The sequence below is a fragment of the Mycena indigotica genome (assembly GCF_014461135.1).
Source record: "Mycena indigotica strain 171206Taipei chromosome Unknown Mind.scaff0007, whole genome shotgun sequence".
NCBI classification, from domain to species: domain Eukaryota; kingdom Fungi; phylum Basidiomycota; class Agaricomycetes; order Agaricales; family Mycenaceae; genus Mycena; species Mycena indigotica.
Genome location: NW_023503006.1, coordinates 2035116 through 2049865, shown reverse-complemented (window position 1 = coordinate 2049865; position 14750 = coordinate 2035116). Strand labels below are relative to the sequence as shown.

Sequence of the window (14750 nt, the reverse complement as noted above, 5' to 3'; positions counted from 1 at the left end):
TTGGCATTATATCCACCCAGAAATATCATAAATTACTACTTTAGGCATAGGAATATAAATAAAATGACATGATATATGAGAAAATTTGGATAATATTGGCAGTGTGACATGTGACATGTAAACTGAATGAAATACTACTATCATATTTTATTCAATTTGTTAGGGCCTGAAGGCTATAATATGCCTAAGAAACCTGGCAATTGGTAAGGCTATCACATTAGGCAATTTTGGCGCCTCCAGTACCAGAATAGAGGAAAATTGCCTCATTTGGATGTCTTTGACCAAAATATGAGCGGATGAGTGTGATCAATGAAAAAATTAACAGATTGATGTGCATGTCCACTTGTTGTTTCATATTAGAATGAACAGTCTACTCAGGCTGTGGTAGGTGTCACTTGTTAGGCTTTGGATCGGGCCTGACACATCTGAAGTCAGTGTTAGGTTCGAATCAGGTCATTTCAGGCCTGATAAGTTGGTGATGCCTCCTTGCACAGTGAGAAATGGTACAATAGATGATCTCAGTGATAGAGTACAGTTGTACACTATCACACCTTATATATGCATGCCTGCTGAGGGAGTGATTGGACACCCTTGGCCTCTTCTGCTCCTCCTTGTCCCTGTTCCTGGTTGCAGAGGGGACGATCATACATCTCTTACAGGCTAGGCGCTACTCCTAGCCTCCTAGCACTCCTCCCCAATCCCCTTGTACTGCAAGTTGGGCTTGACATCAGCCTAACATATTGTTCTCAGTCACGTGCTTCCCATCTATGCATTCCTCCCTACTAGAGTGCCTGTTCCCCGTTGTTACGTGCTGTGTGTTGTTGGCCCTTGGTAGCTTGACACTAGTGCCAGAGCGGACGGGCCAGGTCTTATCTGTGACATCACTCAGCTTATGTTTTATTGTTACACACTCCCTCTTTATTGCTCAACTTTCATGTTTCCCTTAACTGTAGTATTTCAATCAAGTGTCTGTGTTACATGTTACACAGCAAAAAAAAACCCCCTTGACAAAAAATCACTAAAATTAAAATCAAAACTTTCAGCCTTTTCAGGCACAAAAAAATTAAAAATTGGCAGACAGTTGACACTTTCCAATTGTTACTTTGAGTGCAAGGGTATTGTGGCAATTTACTTAGGCCACTAGGAATTGTCAAAAAATTCTCCATTCTATTATTTTTTTTGTGCTAGAGAGCCTCAGTGCTAGGGCTAAACAAACAAATGGAAAAACAATATGACACAAGTTTGTTTATGATTAAAAGCTGCACAATAGCTAAAGAAAGGACCAAAGCAAGGGAGGCCCAAAGCAAGGTCCAAGTTGGCAAGGCCGGCACCTAGTTCAAGATCACGTGTTAGTTTAATCACAACATCACAACACCGCAGCCGCAGGGTGCTACCAGCAGATACTATGTACTATGTAGCTAATGAGTGAGTGATATGTACATTGGCATCCACATCGATGGCGAGAGCGCTAATAATTAGCTATGTACGCATAGCCGAAACTGGAAGCATTGACACCGGCTGTTGGCGCTGTCAATATCTAAAAAAAAAACTTGCGCGTGTCGCGTCGTACAACAGCACCAAGCTGTGAGACTTGATCACTCGTTCTGCGAAGAAGGATTTTGACTTCCACAGCCTCCCGTGCCTGTGTTCCCGTCAACTGACCACAAAAAAAAAAGAGGGAAGAACACGATGTACCGTGTAAACCGCCAGCGCCTTGTCCAGCTTGGCGTTGACGCTCGCGAACCGCGCCGAATCGGAGGTCGCTGAAAACCATGCGGTATATTTACTGTGTTGAGTGTCTAGAAGTGTTGCGGTGTCTTGGAGAGCACTGCAAGATTTTCAGCATGTAAGGAAACGGTCAAGTACGTTCAATGTACCTTTGGAGCGCTTCAAGCTCAGCCTCCGATCCTCCCGCTAAAACAGCGTATTTCAAAACACTAGTGGTTACATTTTCCGCGTGTTGTGCAAGCGCGGCGGCGGCCTCCCGGTTCGCCTTGACCGCCTGCAGAGGTTTTGAATTCGAGAAACTTCTGCAATAAGTTAAAGAGCACATACCATTGCTCTGTTGCTGATTAGGGCGACGACGTTCGCGATCGGCTTGAAAGCATTCAGCACCGGCGCATCGCAGACCGCAACCGCAATCTGCGCGCTCAGGTCCACAACTTTGAGGATGGTACTGCTCTTCGTGGAGTTATGAGATTTCGAGAGCCTCAACTGCTGGCCATTTAGCCGTTCCAATGGATCAATAGGACGGCACGTACGACTGCTTTGCAGCTTTTTTTCAGTTGCTGCCTCAGCTGGAAGGTCTCCAGAGGGTTCAGAAAGCCTGGATGCTGCTCAACAAAACTGCGCATCCGCCCGAGTGTTCTACTTAAATTGAGAGACGCTACGAGTGAGAAGCGAAAACGCACGTTGTGATCTCTTCGAGGAGATGCTTAAAAACTGTGTCCTCTACTTTAAGCTCTCCATCGTGTGCTTTCTGCAAAATCGGGGCCAAGAGTTCGACCGCTACCGTGGCCATAGAAATGGCGCGTTTCCGCCGAGACTAGGTGGCTTAAGATAATGTAACAAAGGCAGGAAAGTCATCCTCACCTGGGCGGTCTCAACCGCGATGCATAGTTCTACCAGCGCAATTGCAGCATGTTGCGCGTGGCCCAGGGTCGCATCCGTCGCACACGCCACACAGAGCTCTTGCGTGCGGGAGAGGGCCATGGGGGTGCAAAGTAGGGAGGGGTTTGGGGAAAGCTGGCTGCTGCTGCGTAAGGCTGTAGACAAGGGTGTGTCGCCACGAGGCGCATAGCTGTAGAGCCCCGGAGTCAATAGCTCTCCCGGACCAGCGTCTAACAAGGAGACAAGAGATGGCTCTTATTGCGCGCCATAGAGCGAAGCAAGAGTGGATCTCTCAGCGATCGTCGGAGATCGAGAGCAAGGGATCTTCGAAGATCACATGTTAGGTTAGTACGAGCGCAACGTTTTTGCGTTCCTCTCTCTTGTAGACCTCAGATAGAGCTAGAATAATTTTATGTATAAACCCGAAAGCGAATGAATGCACAACAACAACGACAATAAACAATCCTACACGACGGGTGCGCCCTCCTCCGTCTCGCCCTCCGCGTCCTCCTCCTCCTCCTCGTCCCCGTCCTCCCCGCCGTCGCCCTCCTCCTCCTGCGCGACCTCCTCGAGCTGCGCCGCCAACAACGCAAGCTGGGCCTGCAACTCCGCCCTTGACGGGTCCACCACGCCCCTCCCAGTCCCTTCCGTCCCCGCCGCGAAGTTGATCCCCTGCAGCATGCTCTGCGCCGCGGCGAACACGTGCTCGCTCGCGGGGGGCACGTGCGGGCGCGCAGGCGGCACCGCGCTCGGGGGCGCCCACCGCAGCGGGGCGGCGCCGTTCGCCGGCGGACGCGGGCCGAGGGCGGACGGCGCGGGGAGCGCGGGCCGCGGCGGGACGGGGATGAACGGCTGCAGCGGGCGCGGCTGGCCGCCGGGGAAGGCGTACCCGCCCGGCGCGGGCGCGGGGATGAGCGGCGCGGCGGCGCTCTGTGTCTGTGGCCGGCGGGTCGCTCGTCGTGTAGATGACTACAGCGGGTTAGACTTGGACACCAAAGAAAAGACTGGGTGCCCACATTCCCGCCCTCCCAATGCGGGTTCAGCCGATACTTCCCGCTTGTGCTCTTCTCGAAGCGGCCGCGGCGGTACGCCTTCTGCAGCGCCTGACTGGCCGACGGGCGGAAGTTGGACTGCACGGGATAGCGCGTGGCCATCCAGTTAAACAGGTCCTTTGGGGCGAGGCCCTCGGGGTCGTTGACGGCGGTGAGCCCCTCGACGATCATGTCCTCGTAGCTGGGGAGGTCGCCGTCGTCCGCGGCACTTGTTGGATCGGGGGCATGCGGGGTGGTGAAGAACGGGGGCGCGCCAGGGTAGGCGTAAGGCGGCTGGGGATAGACGCCTGGTGGGGGCGGGTAGGAGTACGGGTAGGCATAGCCCGGGTAGTGCTGGTAGGGGTACCCATACGGCTGCAGCGGTGCAGAAGACGGGCCTGCTATCGGTGCCGGCGGCGTCGGTGTCGTCGTCGCTACTGCTGCTGTCGTCGTCGTCACCGCCGTCGTCGACAGCGACGGGGGCACATCCTCCACCTTCGGCGTCTTCCGCAGCGCGCTCCGGAAGTCCGCGGGCCAGATATTGCGCTTCAGCGCCATCGGGACGTGCACATCCAGTCGCAGACATATATCGATGACCTGCTCGGTGGGGAGGCTCGCGAGGTACTCGCGTTTGAGGGCATGGTCTGTTTTTTTATTTGGTGAGTGGGGGCAGCAGAGGGGAGGGAGGCAACACACCTTCAGGTGGGGCATTCTGCACAATGTGGCCCAACGTGCCTCCGCCTCCGGCTTCGACCATCTGTACAGTTTCGAGGCGTAACAGCTACCTAGTAGCTCCACGTGATCACTCGTGAATAAAATTTTTTACGGTACATACACAAGTCCCGACAGTAAGAAAGCTCTATGGAGTCCATTACAACGACTTGTAAGCAGGCGGCGGCTCTGGGTACACCGCCTGCAGCCTTGCTTCAAGCGCCTCGATGCGGCGCCACCGCGTTGCATCGATGTCGGTCGTACTAGTTACCTCCGTCATGGTGCTCGTTGGCGGCGGTGGGGCGGGTATACTATAAGGCAAAACTGGTGGTTGTGGCTGACGGGTGCGTCTGCGCCTCCATAACCAAAAGCCGAATAACAATGCGAGGAGGACGACGACCCCGGCAACGGCGCTGCCTGCGATGACGGGGGCTGCTGGGTGTGGATGTGGTGTCAGAGACGGGGACGGGGAGGGAGAATGAGAGGGAGATGGTGTCGGGGGTAGATCGGAGAAGATGTATACAGAGGCAGCAGCGGGTGTGGATGATGCTGATGATAAAGGCGATGGCAGTAATACCGACACAGCGCTCGAGGTGGACTGTGGTTGGGTGCTGCTGGGCAGCGATGTGGGGAGTGGCGGAGCACTTGAATGGGTCGGCGGAGGTGGGAGCGTCGTTCCAGCCGGCGTAGTGCCCCCCACATCCTCAAACCTATTCCAGCCATTCAGCAACCTTATCACCGACAGCCGAGTTACGTACGTGTAAATCGCATAGTCGAAGACGAGGTACAAATCCGTATCTGCCTGTGTGGCCACAACAAGGGTATGGGGCGCATTCTGCAACCCGGTGAGCCGGAAGACGAGCTGGTTATACAACAGCTCCTGGACGGTGGTGGGCACGTGGCTGAACGACCCGTGCTGCACGCCGTCGACGGTGAACGCCGCCTCTGTCTCCGTCGTCACACCCGGTCCCTGGTAGTTGGCCAGCACGAAGTACACGTAAATCGCCGTCCCTTCCCAGGAAAATAAATACTTTTTATAAACAGTCAGAGGCACACACACCTGTAAAGTCCATGGTTATGTTCATGACCCCCATCGTCGTGCGATACGTCATGGCGCTATACGTCCCCTCGAAGACCTGCCCGACGTCCGGCTGGATAGCGCACCCAGTGCAGCTGGGCCCCTGCCACGGCCCCGGCGGGTAGTACACCGGCTTCGCCCCCGTCACGCTGTCCCCGTTCGTGTCGTCGATCGTCCGGTTCTGCAGCGCCGCCAGCGCTAGACTCGCGCCACCACCGAGCCACAAGAGCGCCCGCATGCCGGGCTGGGAGGGAGTGGAGAACTTGAAAGCAATGGGGCACTAAGCAGGGCTGTTCGCCGCCGGAGCGCGGCAAGCCCCTCCATCGAGATGCGTTTCCGCGTTGATCAAGTCATGGGCTAAAACAAGCAGTGGGTGTTATGTAATCCAACTCAAGTTAGTGCAACATTCGGTAAACGCTTTCTGCTAAGTGAAGCCTATGATCTTTCTGTGCTGTTGCTCACCATTGTGCAGCTAGCAACACGTGATCGTGAATTTCTAGCCCCGCCCGCGAAAAGTCACAGAATCGCTCATGGACGACCAATAGCCGTAGTGGGACAACAATTTAAGTCTTCCGCCTAAGAGCTGAGTGGAACAGATAGTTTCGAACCTAGTGGCTTCGACAGTTCAATACGGAAGTAACGGAAGACCCCATGTTTTCATCCCTCTCGACTTGTTCCGTGGCTGCAGGTCGGGCTGACCCCAGGCTGCTCGATCATTCAAGGTTCTCGTTGCTGGTGTGAAGCGTGCGCTCATAAATCAGTTTGCACATCTGTCTTGTGGCTCGCAAGGTTTGTCTTTTCAGGCAATCGCAAGCGTGTCTTGAAATCCGGGTTGTAGAACAGCGGTGGCGCCCCTCTGTGTTGGTAGAGACGCGTTAATTTGGGGGAAGGACGAGTGTTGTTGTTAGTCAAGGTGCGCTACCTGTCTGGTCTGGGTATCCAAACTGTTGCTTATTACGGATCCACTGCCCACAGTGTCTTGGCAATGTGTGAGTCGCTGGGACTCAGAGGAGTGAGTTGGTTGACGTCGTTGGTTGGCATAAAGAAGCACGACGGATGGTTCCAAGAATAACTCCTGTTTAGACATACACACAACATACACATCGGAGCTTTGCGGTGCTTGTTGTCCAGAGCTACCCAGAGCGGAGTTAGTGGCCAGAAGGGCAGAGTCACTAAGGCCCGCAAGTTGCCTAACTGCGCCATGCCGTCGGAGTAGCGCAATACGAAAGCAGCCGGTTCACGGTAAGGGCAAATTGATTATTGAGGGTGTATCGATCTTTCGTTCGGGTGAAAGCGGTTGTGGGGAACGGGCAGGCTCCTAAACCAACCCTCGTTGCAGAGCGCAATCCGAGAGCGTGATTCAGGCTAAATATGTATCAATTTAGTATAAAATCAGAAATGTGACATGATGTTACGAAGAGTTTTGGCAGAGCGGCCCCAAACTCTTCATCACACTTGTCACACTTCGGACATTTCGGTTATCAATATCATCGGATTTCGGACGTATCTACGCTACTCGGATTCCGCTCTGCAACGACGGGTGGTTTAGGAGCCTGGGGAACGGGTAATCACGAGGTGAGCCGGTATAATATTAACCGGTCCAGCTAAATTTTGTCTCTTGCTCTTGACCAGCTCATTGCCTCACTGGCATGCTCAGGCTGTCAGCCCGCCTCCCTCGTCGCTCCTTCATTATGCCTTCTGCCCGCAAGAACTCTACCACTCCCGAAGTTGCACCCAAAGGCTACGCCATTGACCCATCCGCTGGCCCAATGCTCCGTTTCCAAGCATCCCTCCCCAAACTTCCTATTCCCGCTCTCGAATCAACCGCGCAAAAATACCTTGACTCTGCCAAGCCCCACTTAACCCCAGTCGAGTTTTCTCAAACCGAAGCCGCCGTTCATGCCTTCTTGGGTTCTCCGTTGGCTGCAGAGTTGCAGAAACGGCTGGAGGCAAGGGCTGCTGAGCCCGGGAGAGGGAACTGGTTGAGCGACTGGTGGAATGACGTGGCGTATATGGGCTATCGCGATCCCGTGGTCGTATTCGTCTCGTATTTCTACGTCCACGTCAATGACCGCCTTCGCACCAAGCAAGCACAGAGAGCAGCGGCGCTCATCAAGGCAATGCTACCGTTCAGACAGATGGTAGAATCAAAGGAGCTCGAGCCGGAGAAGGTCAAAGGAGCCCCGCTTTGCATGTCCTCTTATAAATGGCTGTGAGTCGAACAGTCAATTTCTACTGCTTCATAAGCAAGCTGACCCTTATTCGCAGCTTCCATTCATGTCGATACCCCGTTAAACCTTCAGATACCGCACACAAATTCGACCCTGCAACCCATAACCACATCGTATTTGTTCGCAAAAATAAATTCTTCCAGGTCCCCTTAGCCCATCCTTCCGGAAAAGAACTCTCAGCTGCCGAGCTCGAATCGTGCGTCCCTCTAAGTGCATTTATCCCCTCGTTCAACGTCATGTAGACAAATTGAACGGGTTATTGAACTCGCTGGCTCTGAGTTGGCGCCGCCCGTTGGTGCCTTGACGTCTGACAATCGGGATAATTGGACAGATGCCCGTGCTGCGCTGCTTGCTGCCTCTCCGGTCAACGCCGCCAGTCTAGAAGCCATCGAAAGCGCTATGATCATTGTCGCTTTGGATGACACAAGCCCAGTTACTCGGGAGGAGATCTCAAAAGCTTGCTGGGTTGGGGATGGCCGCAACCGATTCTATGACAAGCACCAGCGTGCGTGTTTAACTTGTTGAGGGGAGCACAGCTAACTTGCTGCAGTTATCGTCTTCGAAAATGGTCGTTCGGGCTTCCTCGGCGAACACTCGTGCATGGATGGCACACCTACTTTACGCATGAACGAGTTTGTTCTCGCCACACTTGCAACTGGGAAAGCCGATCTTGGTACACCGACTGGCGAGACCCTGCCTACCCCCACTCTTCTCCCCTTCGAGCTTACGTCCTCGACGTTGTCCCTTATCGACGGCGCAACGCAACGATTCGATGACTTGGTGGGCGAGCACGAGCTTCATGTTCTGCAATACACTGGATACGGCAAAACCTTGGTGGCCAAGACGTTCAAAGCCTCCCCTGATGCTTGGGCCCAACTGGTCAAACAACTGGCTTTTGGTCGCATGTTCGGCCGTCCAGGGGTCACTTACGAAAGCGCTCAGACCAGAAAATTCCAGCTCGGTCGCACAGAGGTCATCCGTGCAGCTAGCAATGAGAGCAAGGCTTGGGTCGACGCGATGCTCGATGTCAACGAAACTGACGAAAATCGTGTCTCACTCATGCGCGAGGCGATCCGCCGTCATGGAGAATATGCCACATGGGCTGCAGATGGGCAGGGTGTGGACCGCCATCTCTTTGGGCTGAAGCGGATGCTGCGGCCCGATGAGCCGGTTCCCGAGATATACCAAGACGCGGCGTTTTCGCGTACGAATCATTGGGAGCTTAGCACGTCCCAGCTCTCCTCGCCGTTCTTCGACGGCTGGGGCTATGGCGAGGTCGTGCCTGATGGCTATGGCTTGAGCTATGCGATTGGGGAGCGCTATATTCGCTGGACGATTACGAGTAAGAGGGGAGATGCCGCGAGATTGAGGTATTATTTGGAAGAGGCTGCGACGGAGGCGAGGGAAGTGATGGAGAGGGTTATTGCGAAGGAGCAGAAGGAGGCTGCTGCTAAGGGCAAGTTGTAGATTTTGGTTAGAACTGCACGATGAGTTAATTTATGCGACTTGTTATTGACTTGTCAGAGCGTAACAAATTGGAAGCAAAAAATCTTTATATGGGCATAGAAATACGCGATTCGTTCTCGTCGCATGAGGCGTGAGCTGAAGAGTTGAGTGAGCATGTGACCGCGTCTCAGTCAGCCTCTCATGTCCATCGATCTCACTCTTGACCGGATACAACGCCTTTCTCAAAAGCTGCCGGCCTACACTCGACCAACGTGTCATATAGCGGGTACAAATGGTAAAGGCAGCGTAGCAGCTCTGGTGTCATCCATCTTCGCCACTTGCGTCAAGGTTGGACGCTTCAACAGCCCTCATCTAATCTCGGTTCACGATTCCATTACAATAAACGACGAGACCGTGAGACTCGATGCGTATGAAGCCGCAAGAGCGGAAGTTGAACGACTAAACGAAGAAAATGAAACGAGCCTCAGCAGTTTCGAAATACTTACGCTGACTGCGCTGCTCGTCTTCGAGCGAGCGGCGGTGGATGTGGTTGTTCTGGAGGTCGGCATGGGTGGACGGCTCGATGCGACGAATATCATCCCCGACGAGTCTGTCCTTGTCTCAGCGCTAACTGCTGTTGATCTCGACCACCAAGCATTCCTTGGAACTACGGTTTCTGCCATTGCTGCTGAGAAGTCAGCCATTGCTCGGAGTGGGAAACCGTTTGTTCTGGGGACCCAAACACATGAGGAAGTGGAGAATGTCGTGGCCAATGCGGTCACAAACACTGGAGCTATCATGCTTTACGCCCTTCCAGTCTTCACCAGAGACTGGGACACAAACATCGACGGGCCGGAATGGGCTTCATTCTCGCTTTCTGCGCACGTCTCTCCACCACCTACCCCCGTTCGATTCCTAATGCCATGCTTTGACCACCCCGTTCATGCCCTACTTCCGCTCTATGGCGAACATCAGATCGATAATTTGGCCTTGGCCGTATCTGTGGTGTCCGCTGCACTCACGAGCTCCGAGTTCATTTCGCTTCGCCCGCGCTTCACCGACAAGTCGATAGCAGACGGCATAAAGAACACTCGCTGGCCAGGTCGCCTTTCTTTCCATTCTATCACTACTTCGACCCCACTCTTGGTACTTGCGGATGGGGCACATAATCCCGCTTCAGCAATGTCACTCGGTGCTTATCTTAACGAACTGCTTGCACCTCTTCCAAAGCCAATTTCGCTCACATTCATACTTGGTCTCTCCTATGCACCGCACAAGTCCCCAACGGACACTCTGCGACCATTATTTTCCCTGCCCAATGTCAAGTTTAATGTAGCATTGGTGCAATTCTCTTCACCGGAGGGTATGCCATGGGTACGCGTGGTTCCACCTGTTGAGCTCGAGGAAGCAGTCAAGACACTGGAACCTACGTCGAAAACCTGGGTCGCCACGGAAAGATCACAGTTGAAAGAGGCAATCAACTGGGCAGCTTCATGTCAGGAAAATACGCCTTCAGGACTCGTCGTCGTGGCAGGCAGTCTATATCTCATAGCCGACTTTTATCGCTTATTGGCAGAGCAGCAGATGCGCCTTGATTGAATTGGATCATTCTTGATATCGAATAGCAGACCTTTAAATTTGTACTTGTAAATGTAATGCAAGCCTTGCAGAGAGCACTGGACCATGCGGTAAGTGGTGGTGGGAAGAGCTGAGGGGCACACGCGTTACGCACCCAGGTCACGCGCGGTTACATCGCTTCGACCTCGACCCTTGCCTCCTCCTCCTCAGCGCTCAGCCACGATGACTGCGCTGTTCAAGGACGACCGAAAAGCCGTTCACGCGCTTCATGATCCCCCACTCTCCAACCGAGACGCGTCAGGGCACGTCGTCTATCTATTGCTCGAAACACACTCATCTAGAGTCCCAGAACTGCTGGTACATGGTCGCAGCAACCCACTCGAATTCAGAAGCCTGCGAATCCAAAGGTATGTCTGCAATGTGTGCGCTACGAGAGTGATCATGTTCAATAGCCCATCCGCACTACCAATCCCTTGTCTGGGCGCCTGGGCGACAACCTGCACGGTCCGAAGGTACCGCAGCCCAGGAAGAGTGGCAACCCTGTAGCGACGACTACTTTTACCAATTATGCTTCCTCACACCCGCCTGCAAAGAAACCACGACTGAGCGGACCAGATGGCCGCAAGAAAGCAACGCCTTCTACCCTAAACAGTGGGCAACACTCGTGGAATTATGTCGTAGGATACTGATGCAAAATTAGTACGACACCGAAAGAGCACTTCTAGCGATCCCACAATCTTGGGTTCGGCTCATGAAGGAGGCGATGAACATCGGTCCCATTACTGGGGGGACACACCACATACTATAGAAGACGGAGCTGCGACGAAAGACTTGCGAGAGCGGCTGTCCGCTCGTCCGCCACTGGCCCCAGAAAAGAATTCCATGCAGCAGCCTGTTGATCTAACCTACTCAGACGACGACGACATAGAAGAGGCCTCGTCGTCGCCTGATAAATCCAAGGATCATTTTCACAAGGGAACGGTCCAAGCCAGGATACAGCAATTTGAGGGCAGGACACCCTTGCAACTGGAGACCCACAACTCACAGCCCAAACGAAAGAAAGTCGACCAATCGTCTCCAAACACTCACCCGATGCTGAACCTGGCCGAAGTACGCAGGCCTGCAGGCGTGAAAAACGCAATGAAGCCCAAGGTGCGTTGACCAAACTCATATTTTAGCCGTGATGTCCTTATCAACGTGCGTAGAGCGGACGGACCATCGATATTGCTCTGTCCAAAACTGCTCCTGTGAAGATCCCTGCCCCTCCTCAGTACAAGCAGAGACCCTTCCTTCCTATCACATCTTGGTACATGGGTGGCCAACTATTCCATGCGCCATACCATTTGAGCTGGGAGGGAACAAAATTAACCTTCAAATCATCCGACCGACCTACGCCATCCGCTGTAGGACACAGAGAAGACATTGCTATGTCCTCCGACGCGAGGACACTGCAGGTAGTGTTCTATGTCAATATTTGTGTCCAGTCTTTGTGATTATAAGCTAGTACATGGAACCCGACGACAACTCCGAGAAAATCTTCGTCTTAGAGCTCTACCCGCCGCTGCATAATAGTCGCAAGCGCATTGGTACCACGATTCCCTCAGAATTTTTTGTTCAAGGTTCGAGGAGAATCGTCAGGTTTGGCTCATTTTCTGACTATCTATAGGCGATGGACGCAGCAAGGGTACAATCACCGTCAATCTGGGCAAGGCCCCGCGGGCAGAGTACGAAGCATTCATTGCATGGATAAAGCCTTTGGTTCAGGACAAAAGCGTTCTGCGGTAATTTTTCTTGTTCCTCTGAATGTCCACTGTCCAGATGCTGAATTTATGTAAGCAGTGTCGCCGGTGATAACGCCTGGAAGGCAGCAGTTAATTCCGGAGAAGTTCTCAAGACGAAAAAGGCGAAGGGCGAAGCATCGTCGCGCAGTGTCAAGTCCACTGCAACGTCAGTGCAGGAGGAATCTGATGACGAATTGGCAATATGGGATAACGACACTACGGCAGGGAAGCCCTCAAAACATCCAGGACAAAAGCAGAAATTAAGGCAACACCCTTCTATCATCGATCTGGACCCCGACTCTGCTCCACGGACGAGTCGCTCCACTGCTACTCGGAGTCGTAGCCAATCTGAAGCTCTCTCAGAACCACGTCCGCAACGAAGATCCACAAGACAGTCTGAGTCTAACGCACAGTCGGCACCCGACCCCAATACAGACGAAGTGTATGCCAACATCTATGTTTTTGCAAGCTGGCTGATATGTAACCTGTTTAGCATTCTTGTTTATCCTCCCGGTCAAACTGGAGCTGTTAACATCACAAATGGCGACATGGAACGTCTTCGACCCAACGAATTCCTCAATGACACTCTCATCGAGTTCGGTCTAAAGTACACATCTTGTTTTTGCTTGACGTAGTGCTAAACATGCGCCCAGACTCTGGTTGCACCAACTTGAAAAAGAGAATGCAGAATTAGCACAGCAGATTCACGTTTTCAGCTCTTTTTTCTACAAGAAATTGAACAAGCGAAAGTACGTCCTCAGATCAAATATGTTTCCATCTCATCATTGTCTCCGTAGCTTTCAAGAAAGTTACGCCAGTGTTGCCAAATGGACCTCCAAGTTCGATCTCTTCGACAAGAAATACATCATTGTTCCCATCAATGAAAAGTGCGTTTTATAAGCCATCGAACACTTCATTTCTGACTGTTTACAGCCTTCATTGGTATCTTGCCATTATTTATCATCCAGAACATGTGTTAAAGCCAGAACTGCCACCTCCACCGTCCACTAAAGCATCACCTTCGACCCGTAGCAGAACACGCAACCAAACTGAAAAGTCGCCTGAGGCAGATGCTCCAGTTCCTTCAAGTCCACGGCCACCAGATTCAAAAGCGACGACACTGTCTGGGAAGTCTTCGCCGACAGAAAATAGGCCTTGCACACCTATTTCTCCCAGTAGTAATCAGACCGAAGCGGAAATTGCGGCAAATCTAACGACTTGCTCGATTGAGGATGACGCTGAAATGGACCCATCAGACGCAGCTGACACCATGTCTGAGCCAAACTCGTTGTTTGATAGCCCAGAAGAGCCTATGGAGGTGGATGGAATTCCTTCCGTAGTGATGGAAGTGGACGACCTCGACACCTCGATCGACCCCATCAACATGGCCGCAGCAGACCCGACTCCTGCGCCGCCAACTAACATTCCTAAACCTTCCGCTTCTCAATTCTATTCCTCCAAAGGCAAGCGGAAAGCGACATCTCCACCGCCACCGACATCTCCGCGTGTTGAGGTCCGGTTGAACTCGCCAGTTGATGATGAGGCTCCAGATGACGAACCAGAAGTTGTCGTTGGAGATCAACCTCGGTTCGTTTTTTGTCTGCAAGTAAGAAAATTCCTGATGTTCCATCAGTACCTATATCTTTACTTTGGACTCACTGGGAACGAAGCATCCAAGAGTGGGAAATATCCTGGGCAGTTATCTACGACAAGAGGCGTTGGTGAAGAAGAATATACCAGAGGAAGGCTCGAGCAAAGCGGCATACAAACATGCACTGGTTCGTTGATTTCACTTACTGTGGTCATCACTGCTTATTGAACGTGTTGTAGGTCCCCCACCAACCCAACTTTTGTGATTGTGGACTCTACCTTATTCACCTTGCCCAGACTTTCTTTTCCGACCCTGACAAATATGCCAACCTAATGCTCGTGCGTGTTGGTCTGTTACCTATTTCATCGCTCTCATTCCAGTCAAAGACTAGGAAGGGTTCGTATGCTGCGGCGGACCGACACGCCGACTGGAAAATGGAAGGGACCAAAGACATGCGTGAAAGCTTGAAGTCGAAGATTGAGGAACTCTCGGTGGAATGGAAGAGAGAACGCGCGGCCAAGGAGTTGGAGAAGAAGCAACAGGACGCGGAAGTCGTTGCTGATTCTTCTGACGACGACATCGACATTGTGGAAACGGTGCCGGCGATGAAATCGAAGCAGAAATCACCAAGGAAGAAACTGGATCGTATGCGGGGCTGACACTTTACATGATGACTTTTCTTGTCGCATTTTC

At 52.6% G+C, this 14750-nt stretch overlaps 6 protein-coding genes across 6 annotated transcripts; 3 read left to right on the top strand and 3 right to left on the bottom strand.

Annotated features, from left to right (window-relative positions):
* Window positions 1-1537: 1537 nt before the first annotated feature.
* On the bottom strand, window positions 1538-2712 carry MIND_00838100 (uncharacterized protein; the record flags this gene model as incomplete). Its single annotated transcript, XM_037365047.1, has 7 exons — window positions 1538-1642; window positions 1696-1828; window positions 1878-2002; window positions 2056-2214; window positions 2262-2367; window positions 2412-2545; window positions 2593-2712. 7 exons carry the CDS (start codon window positions 2710-2712, stop codon window positions 1538-1540), a joined length of 882 nt encoding a protein of 293 aa, XP_037218289.1.
* Window positions 2713-3075: 363 nt separating this feature from the next.
* On the bottom strand, window positions 3076-4416 carry MIND_00838000 (H15 domain-containing protein; the record flags this gene model as incomplete). The annotated part of the gene is made up of 3 exons (XM_037365046.1): window positions 4338-4416; window positions 3627-4285; window positions 3076-3579 (listed from the first exon to the last, which is right to left on the bottom strand). Exons 1-3 carry the CDS (start codon window positions 4396-4398, stop codon window positions 3076-3078), a joined length of 1224 nt encoding a protein of 407 aa, XP_037218288.1. The 5' UTR covers window positions 4399-4416.
* Window positions 4417-4512: 96 nt separating this feature from the next.
* On the bottom strand, window positions 4513-5668 carry MIND_00837900 (uncharacterized protein; the record flags this gene model as incomplete). The annotated part of the gene is made up of 3 exons (XM_037365045.1): window positions 4513-5062; window positions 5111-5363; window positions 5413-5668. The coding sequence occupies 3 exons, from the start codon at window positions 5666-5668 to the stop codon at window positions 4513-4515; spliced, it is 1059 nt and encodes a 352-aa protein (XP_037218287.1).
* A 1411-nt stretch (window positions 5669-7079) lies between these two features.
* Window positions 7080-9128, top strand: MIND_00837800 (Carnitine acetyl transferase; the record flags this gene model as incomplete). The annotated part of the gene is made up of 4 exons (XM_037365044.1): window positions 7080-7642; window positions 7699-7857; window positions 7904-8166; window positions 8212-9128. 4 exons carry the CDS (start codon window positions 7080-7082, stop codon window positions 9126-9128), a joined length of 1902 nt encoding a protein of 633 aa, XP_037218286.1.
* A 171-nt stretch (window positions 9129-9299) lies between these two features.
* Window positions 9300-10706, top strand: MIND_00837700 (Mur ligase; the record flags this gene model as incomplete). Its single annotated transcript, XM_037365043.1, has 1 exon — window positions 9300-10706. The coding sequence occupies exon 1, from the start codon at window positions 9309-9311 to the stop codon at window positions 10704-10706; it is 1398 nt and encodes a 465-aa protein (XP_037218285.1). The 5' UTR covers window positions 9300-9308.
* A 201-nt stretch (window positions 10707-10907) lies between these two features.
* Window positions 10908-14716, top strand: MIND_00837600 (ULP-PROTEASE domain-containing protein; the record flags this gene model as incomplete). Its single annotated transcript, XM_037365042.1, has 15 exons — window positions 10908-10987; window positions 11035-11092; window positions 11138-11336; window positions 11386-11837; window positions 11891-12139; window positions 12190-12304; window positions 12352-12466; window positions 12522-12908; window positions 12960-13073; window positions 13120-13215; window positions 13264-13353; window positions 13400-14053; window positions 14100-14244; window positions 14297-14395; window positions 14444-14716. 15 exons carry the CDS (start codon window positions 10908-10910, stop codon window positions 14714-14716), a joined length of 3126 nt encoding a protein of 1041 aa, XP_037218284.1.
* Window positions 14717-14750: the final 34 nt, after the last annotated feature.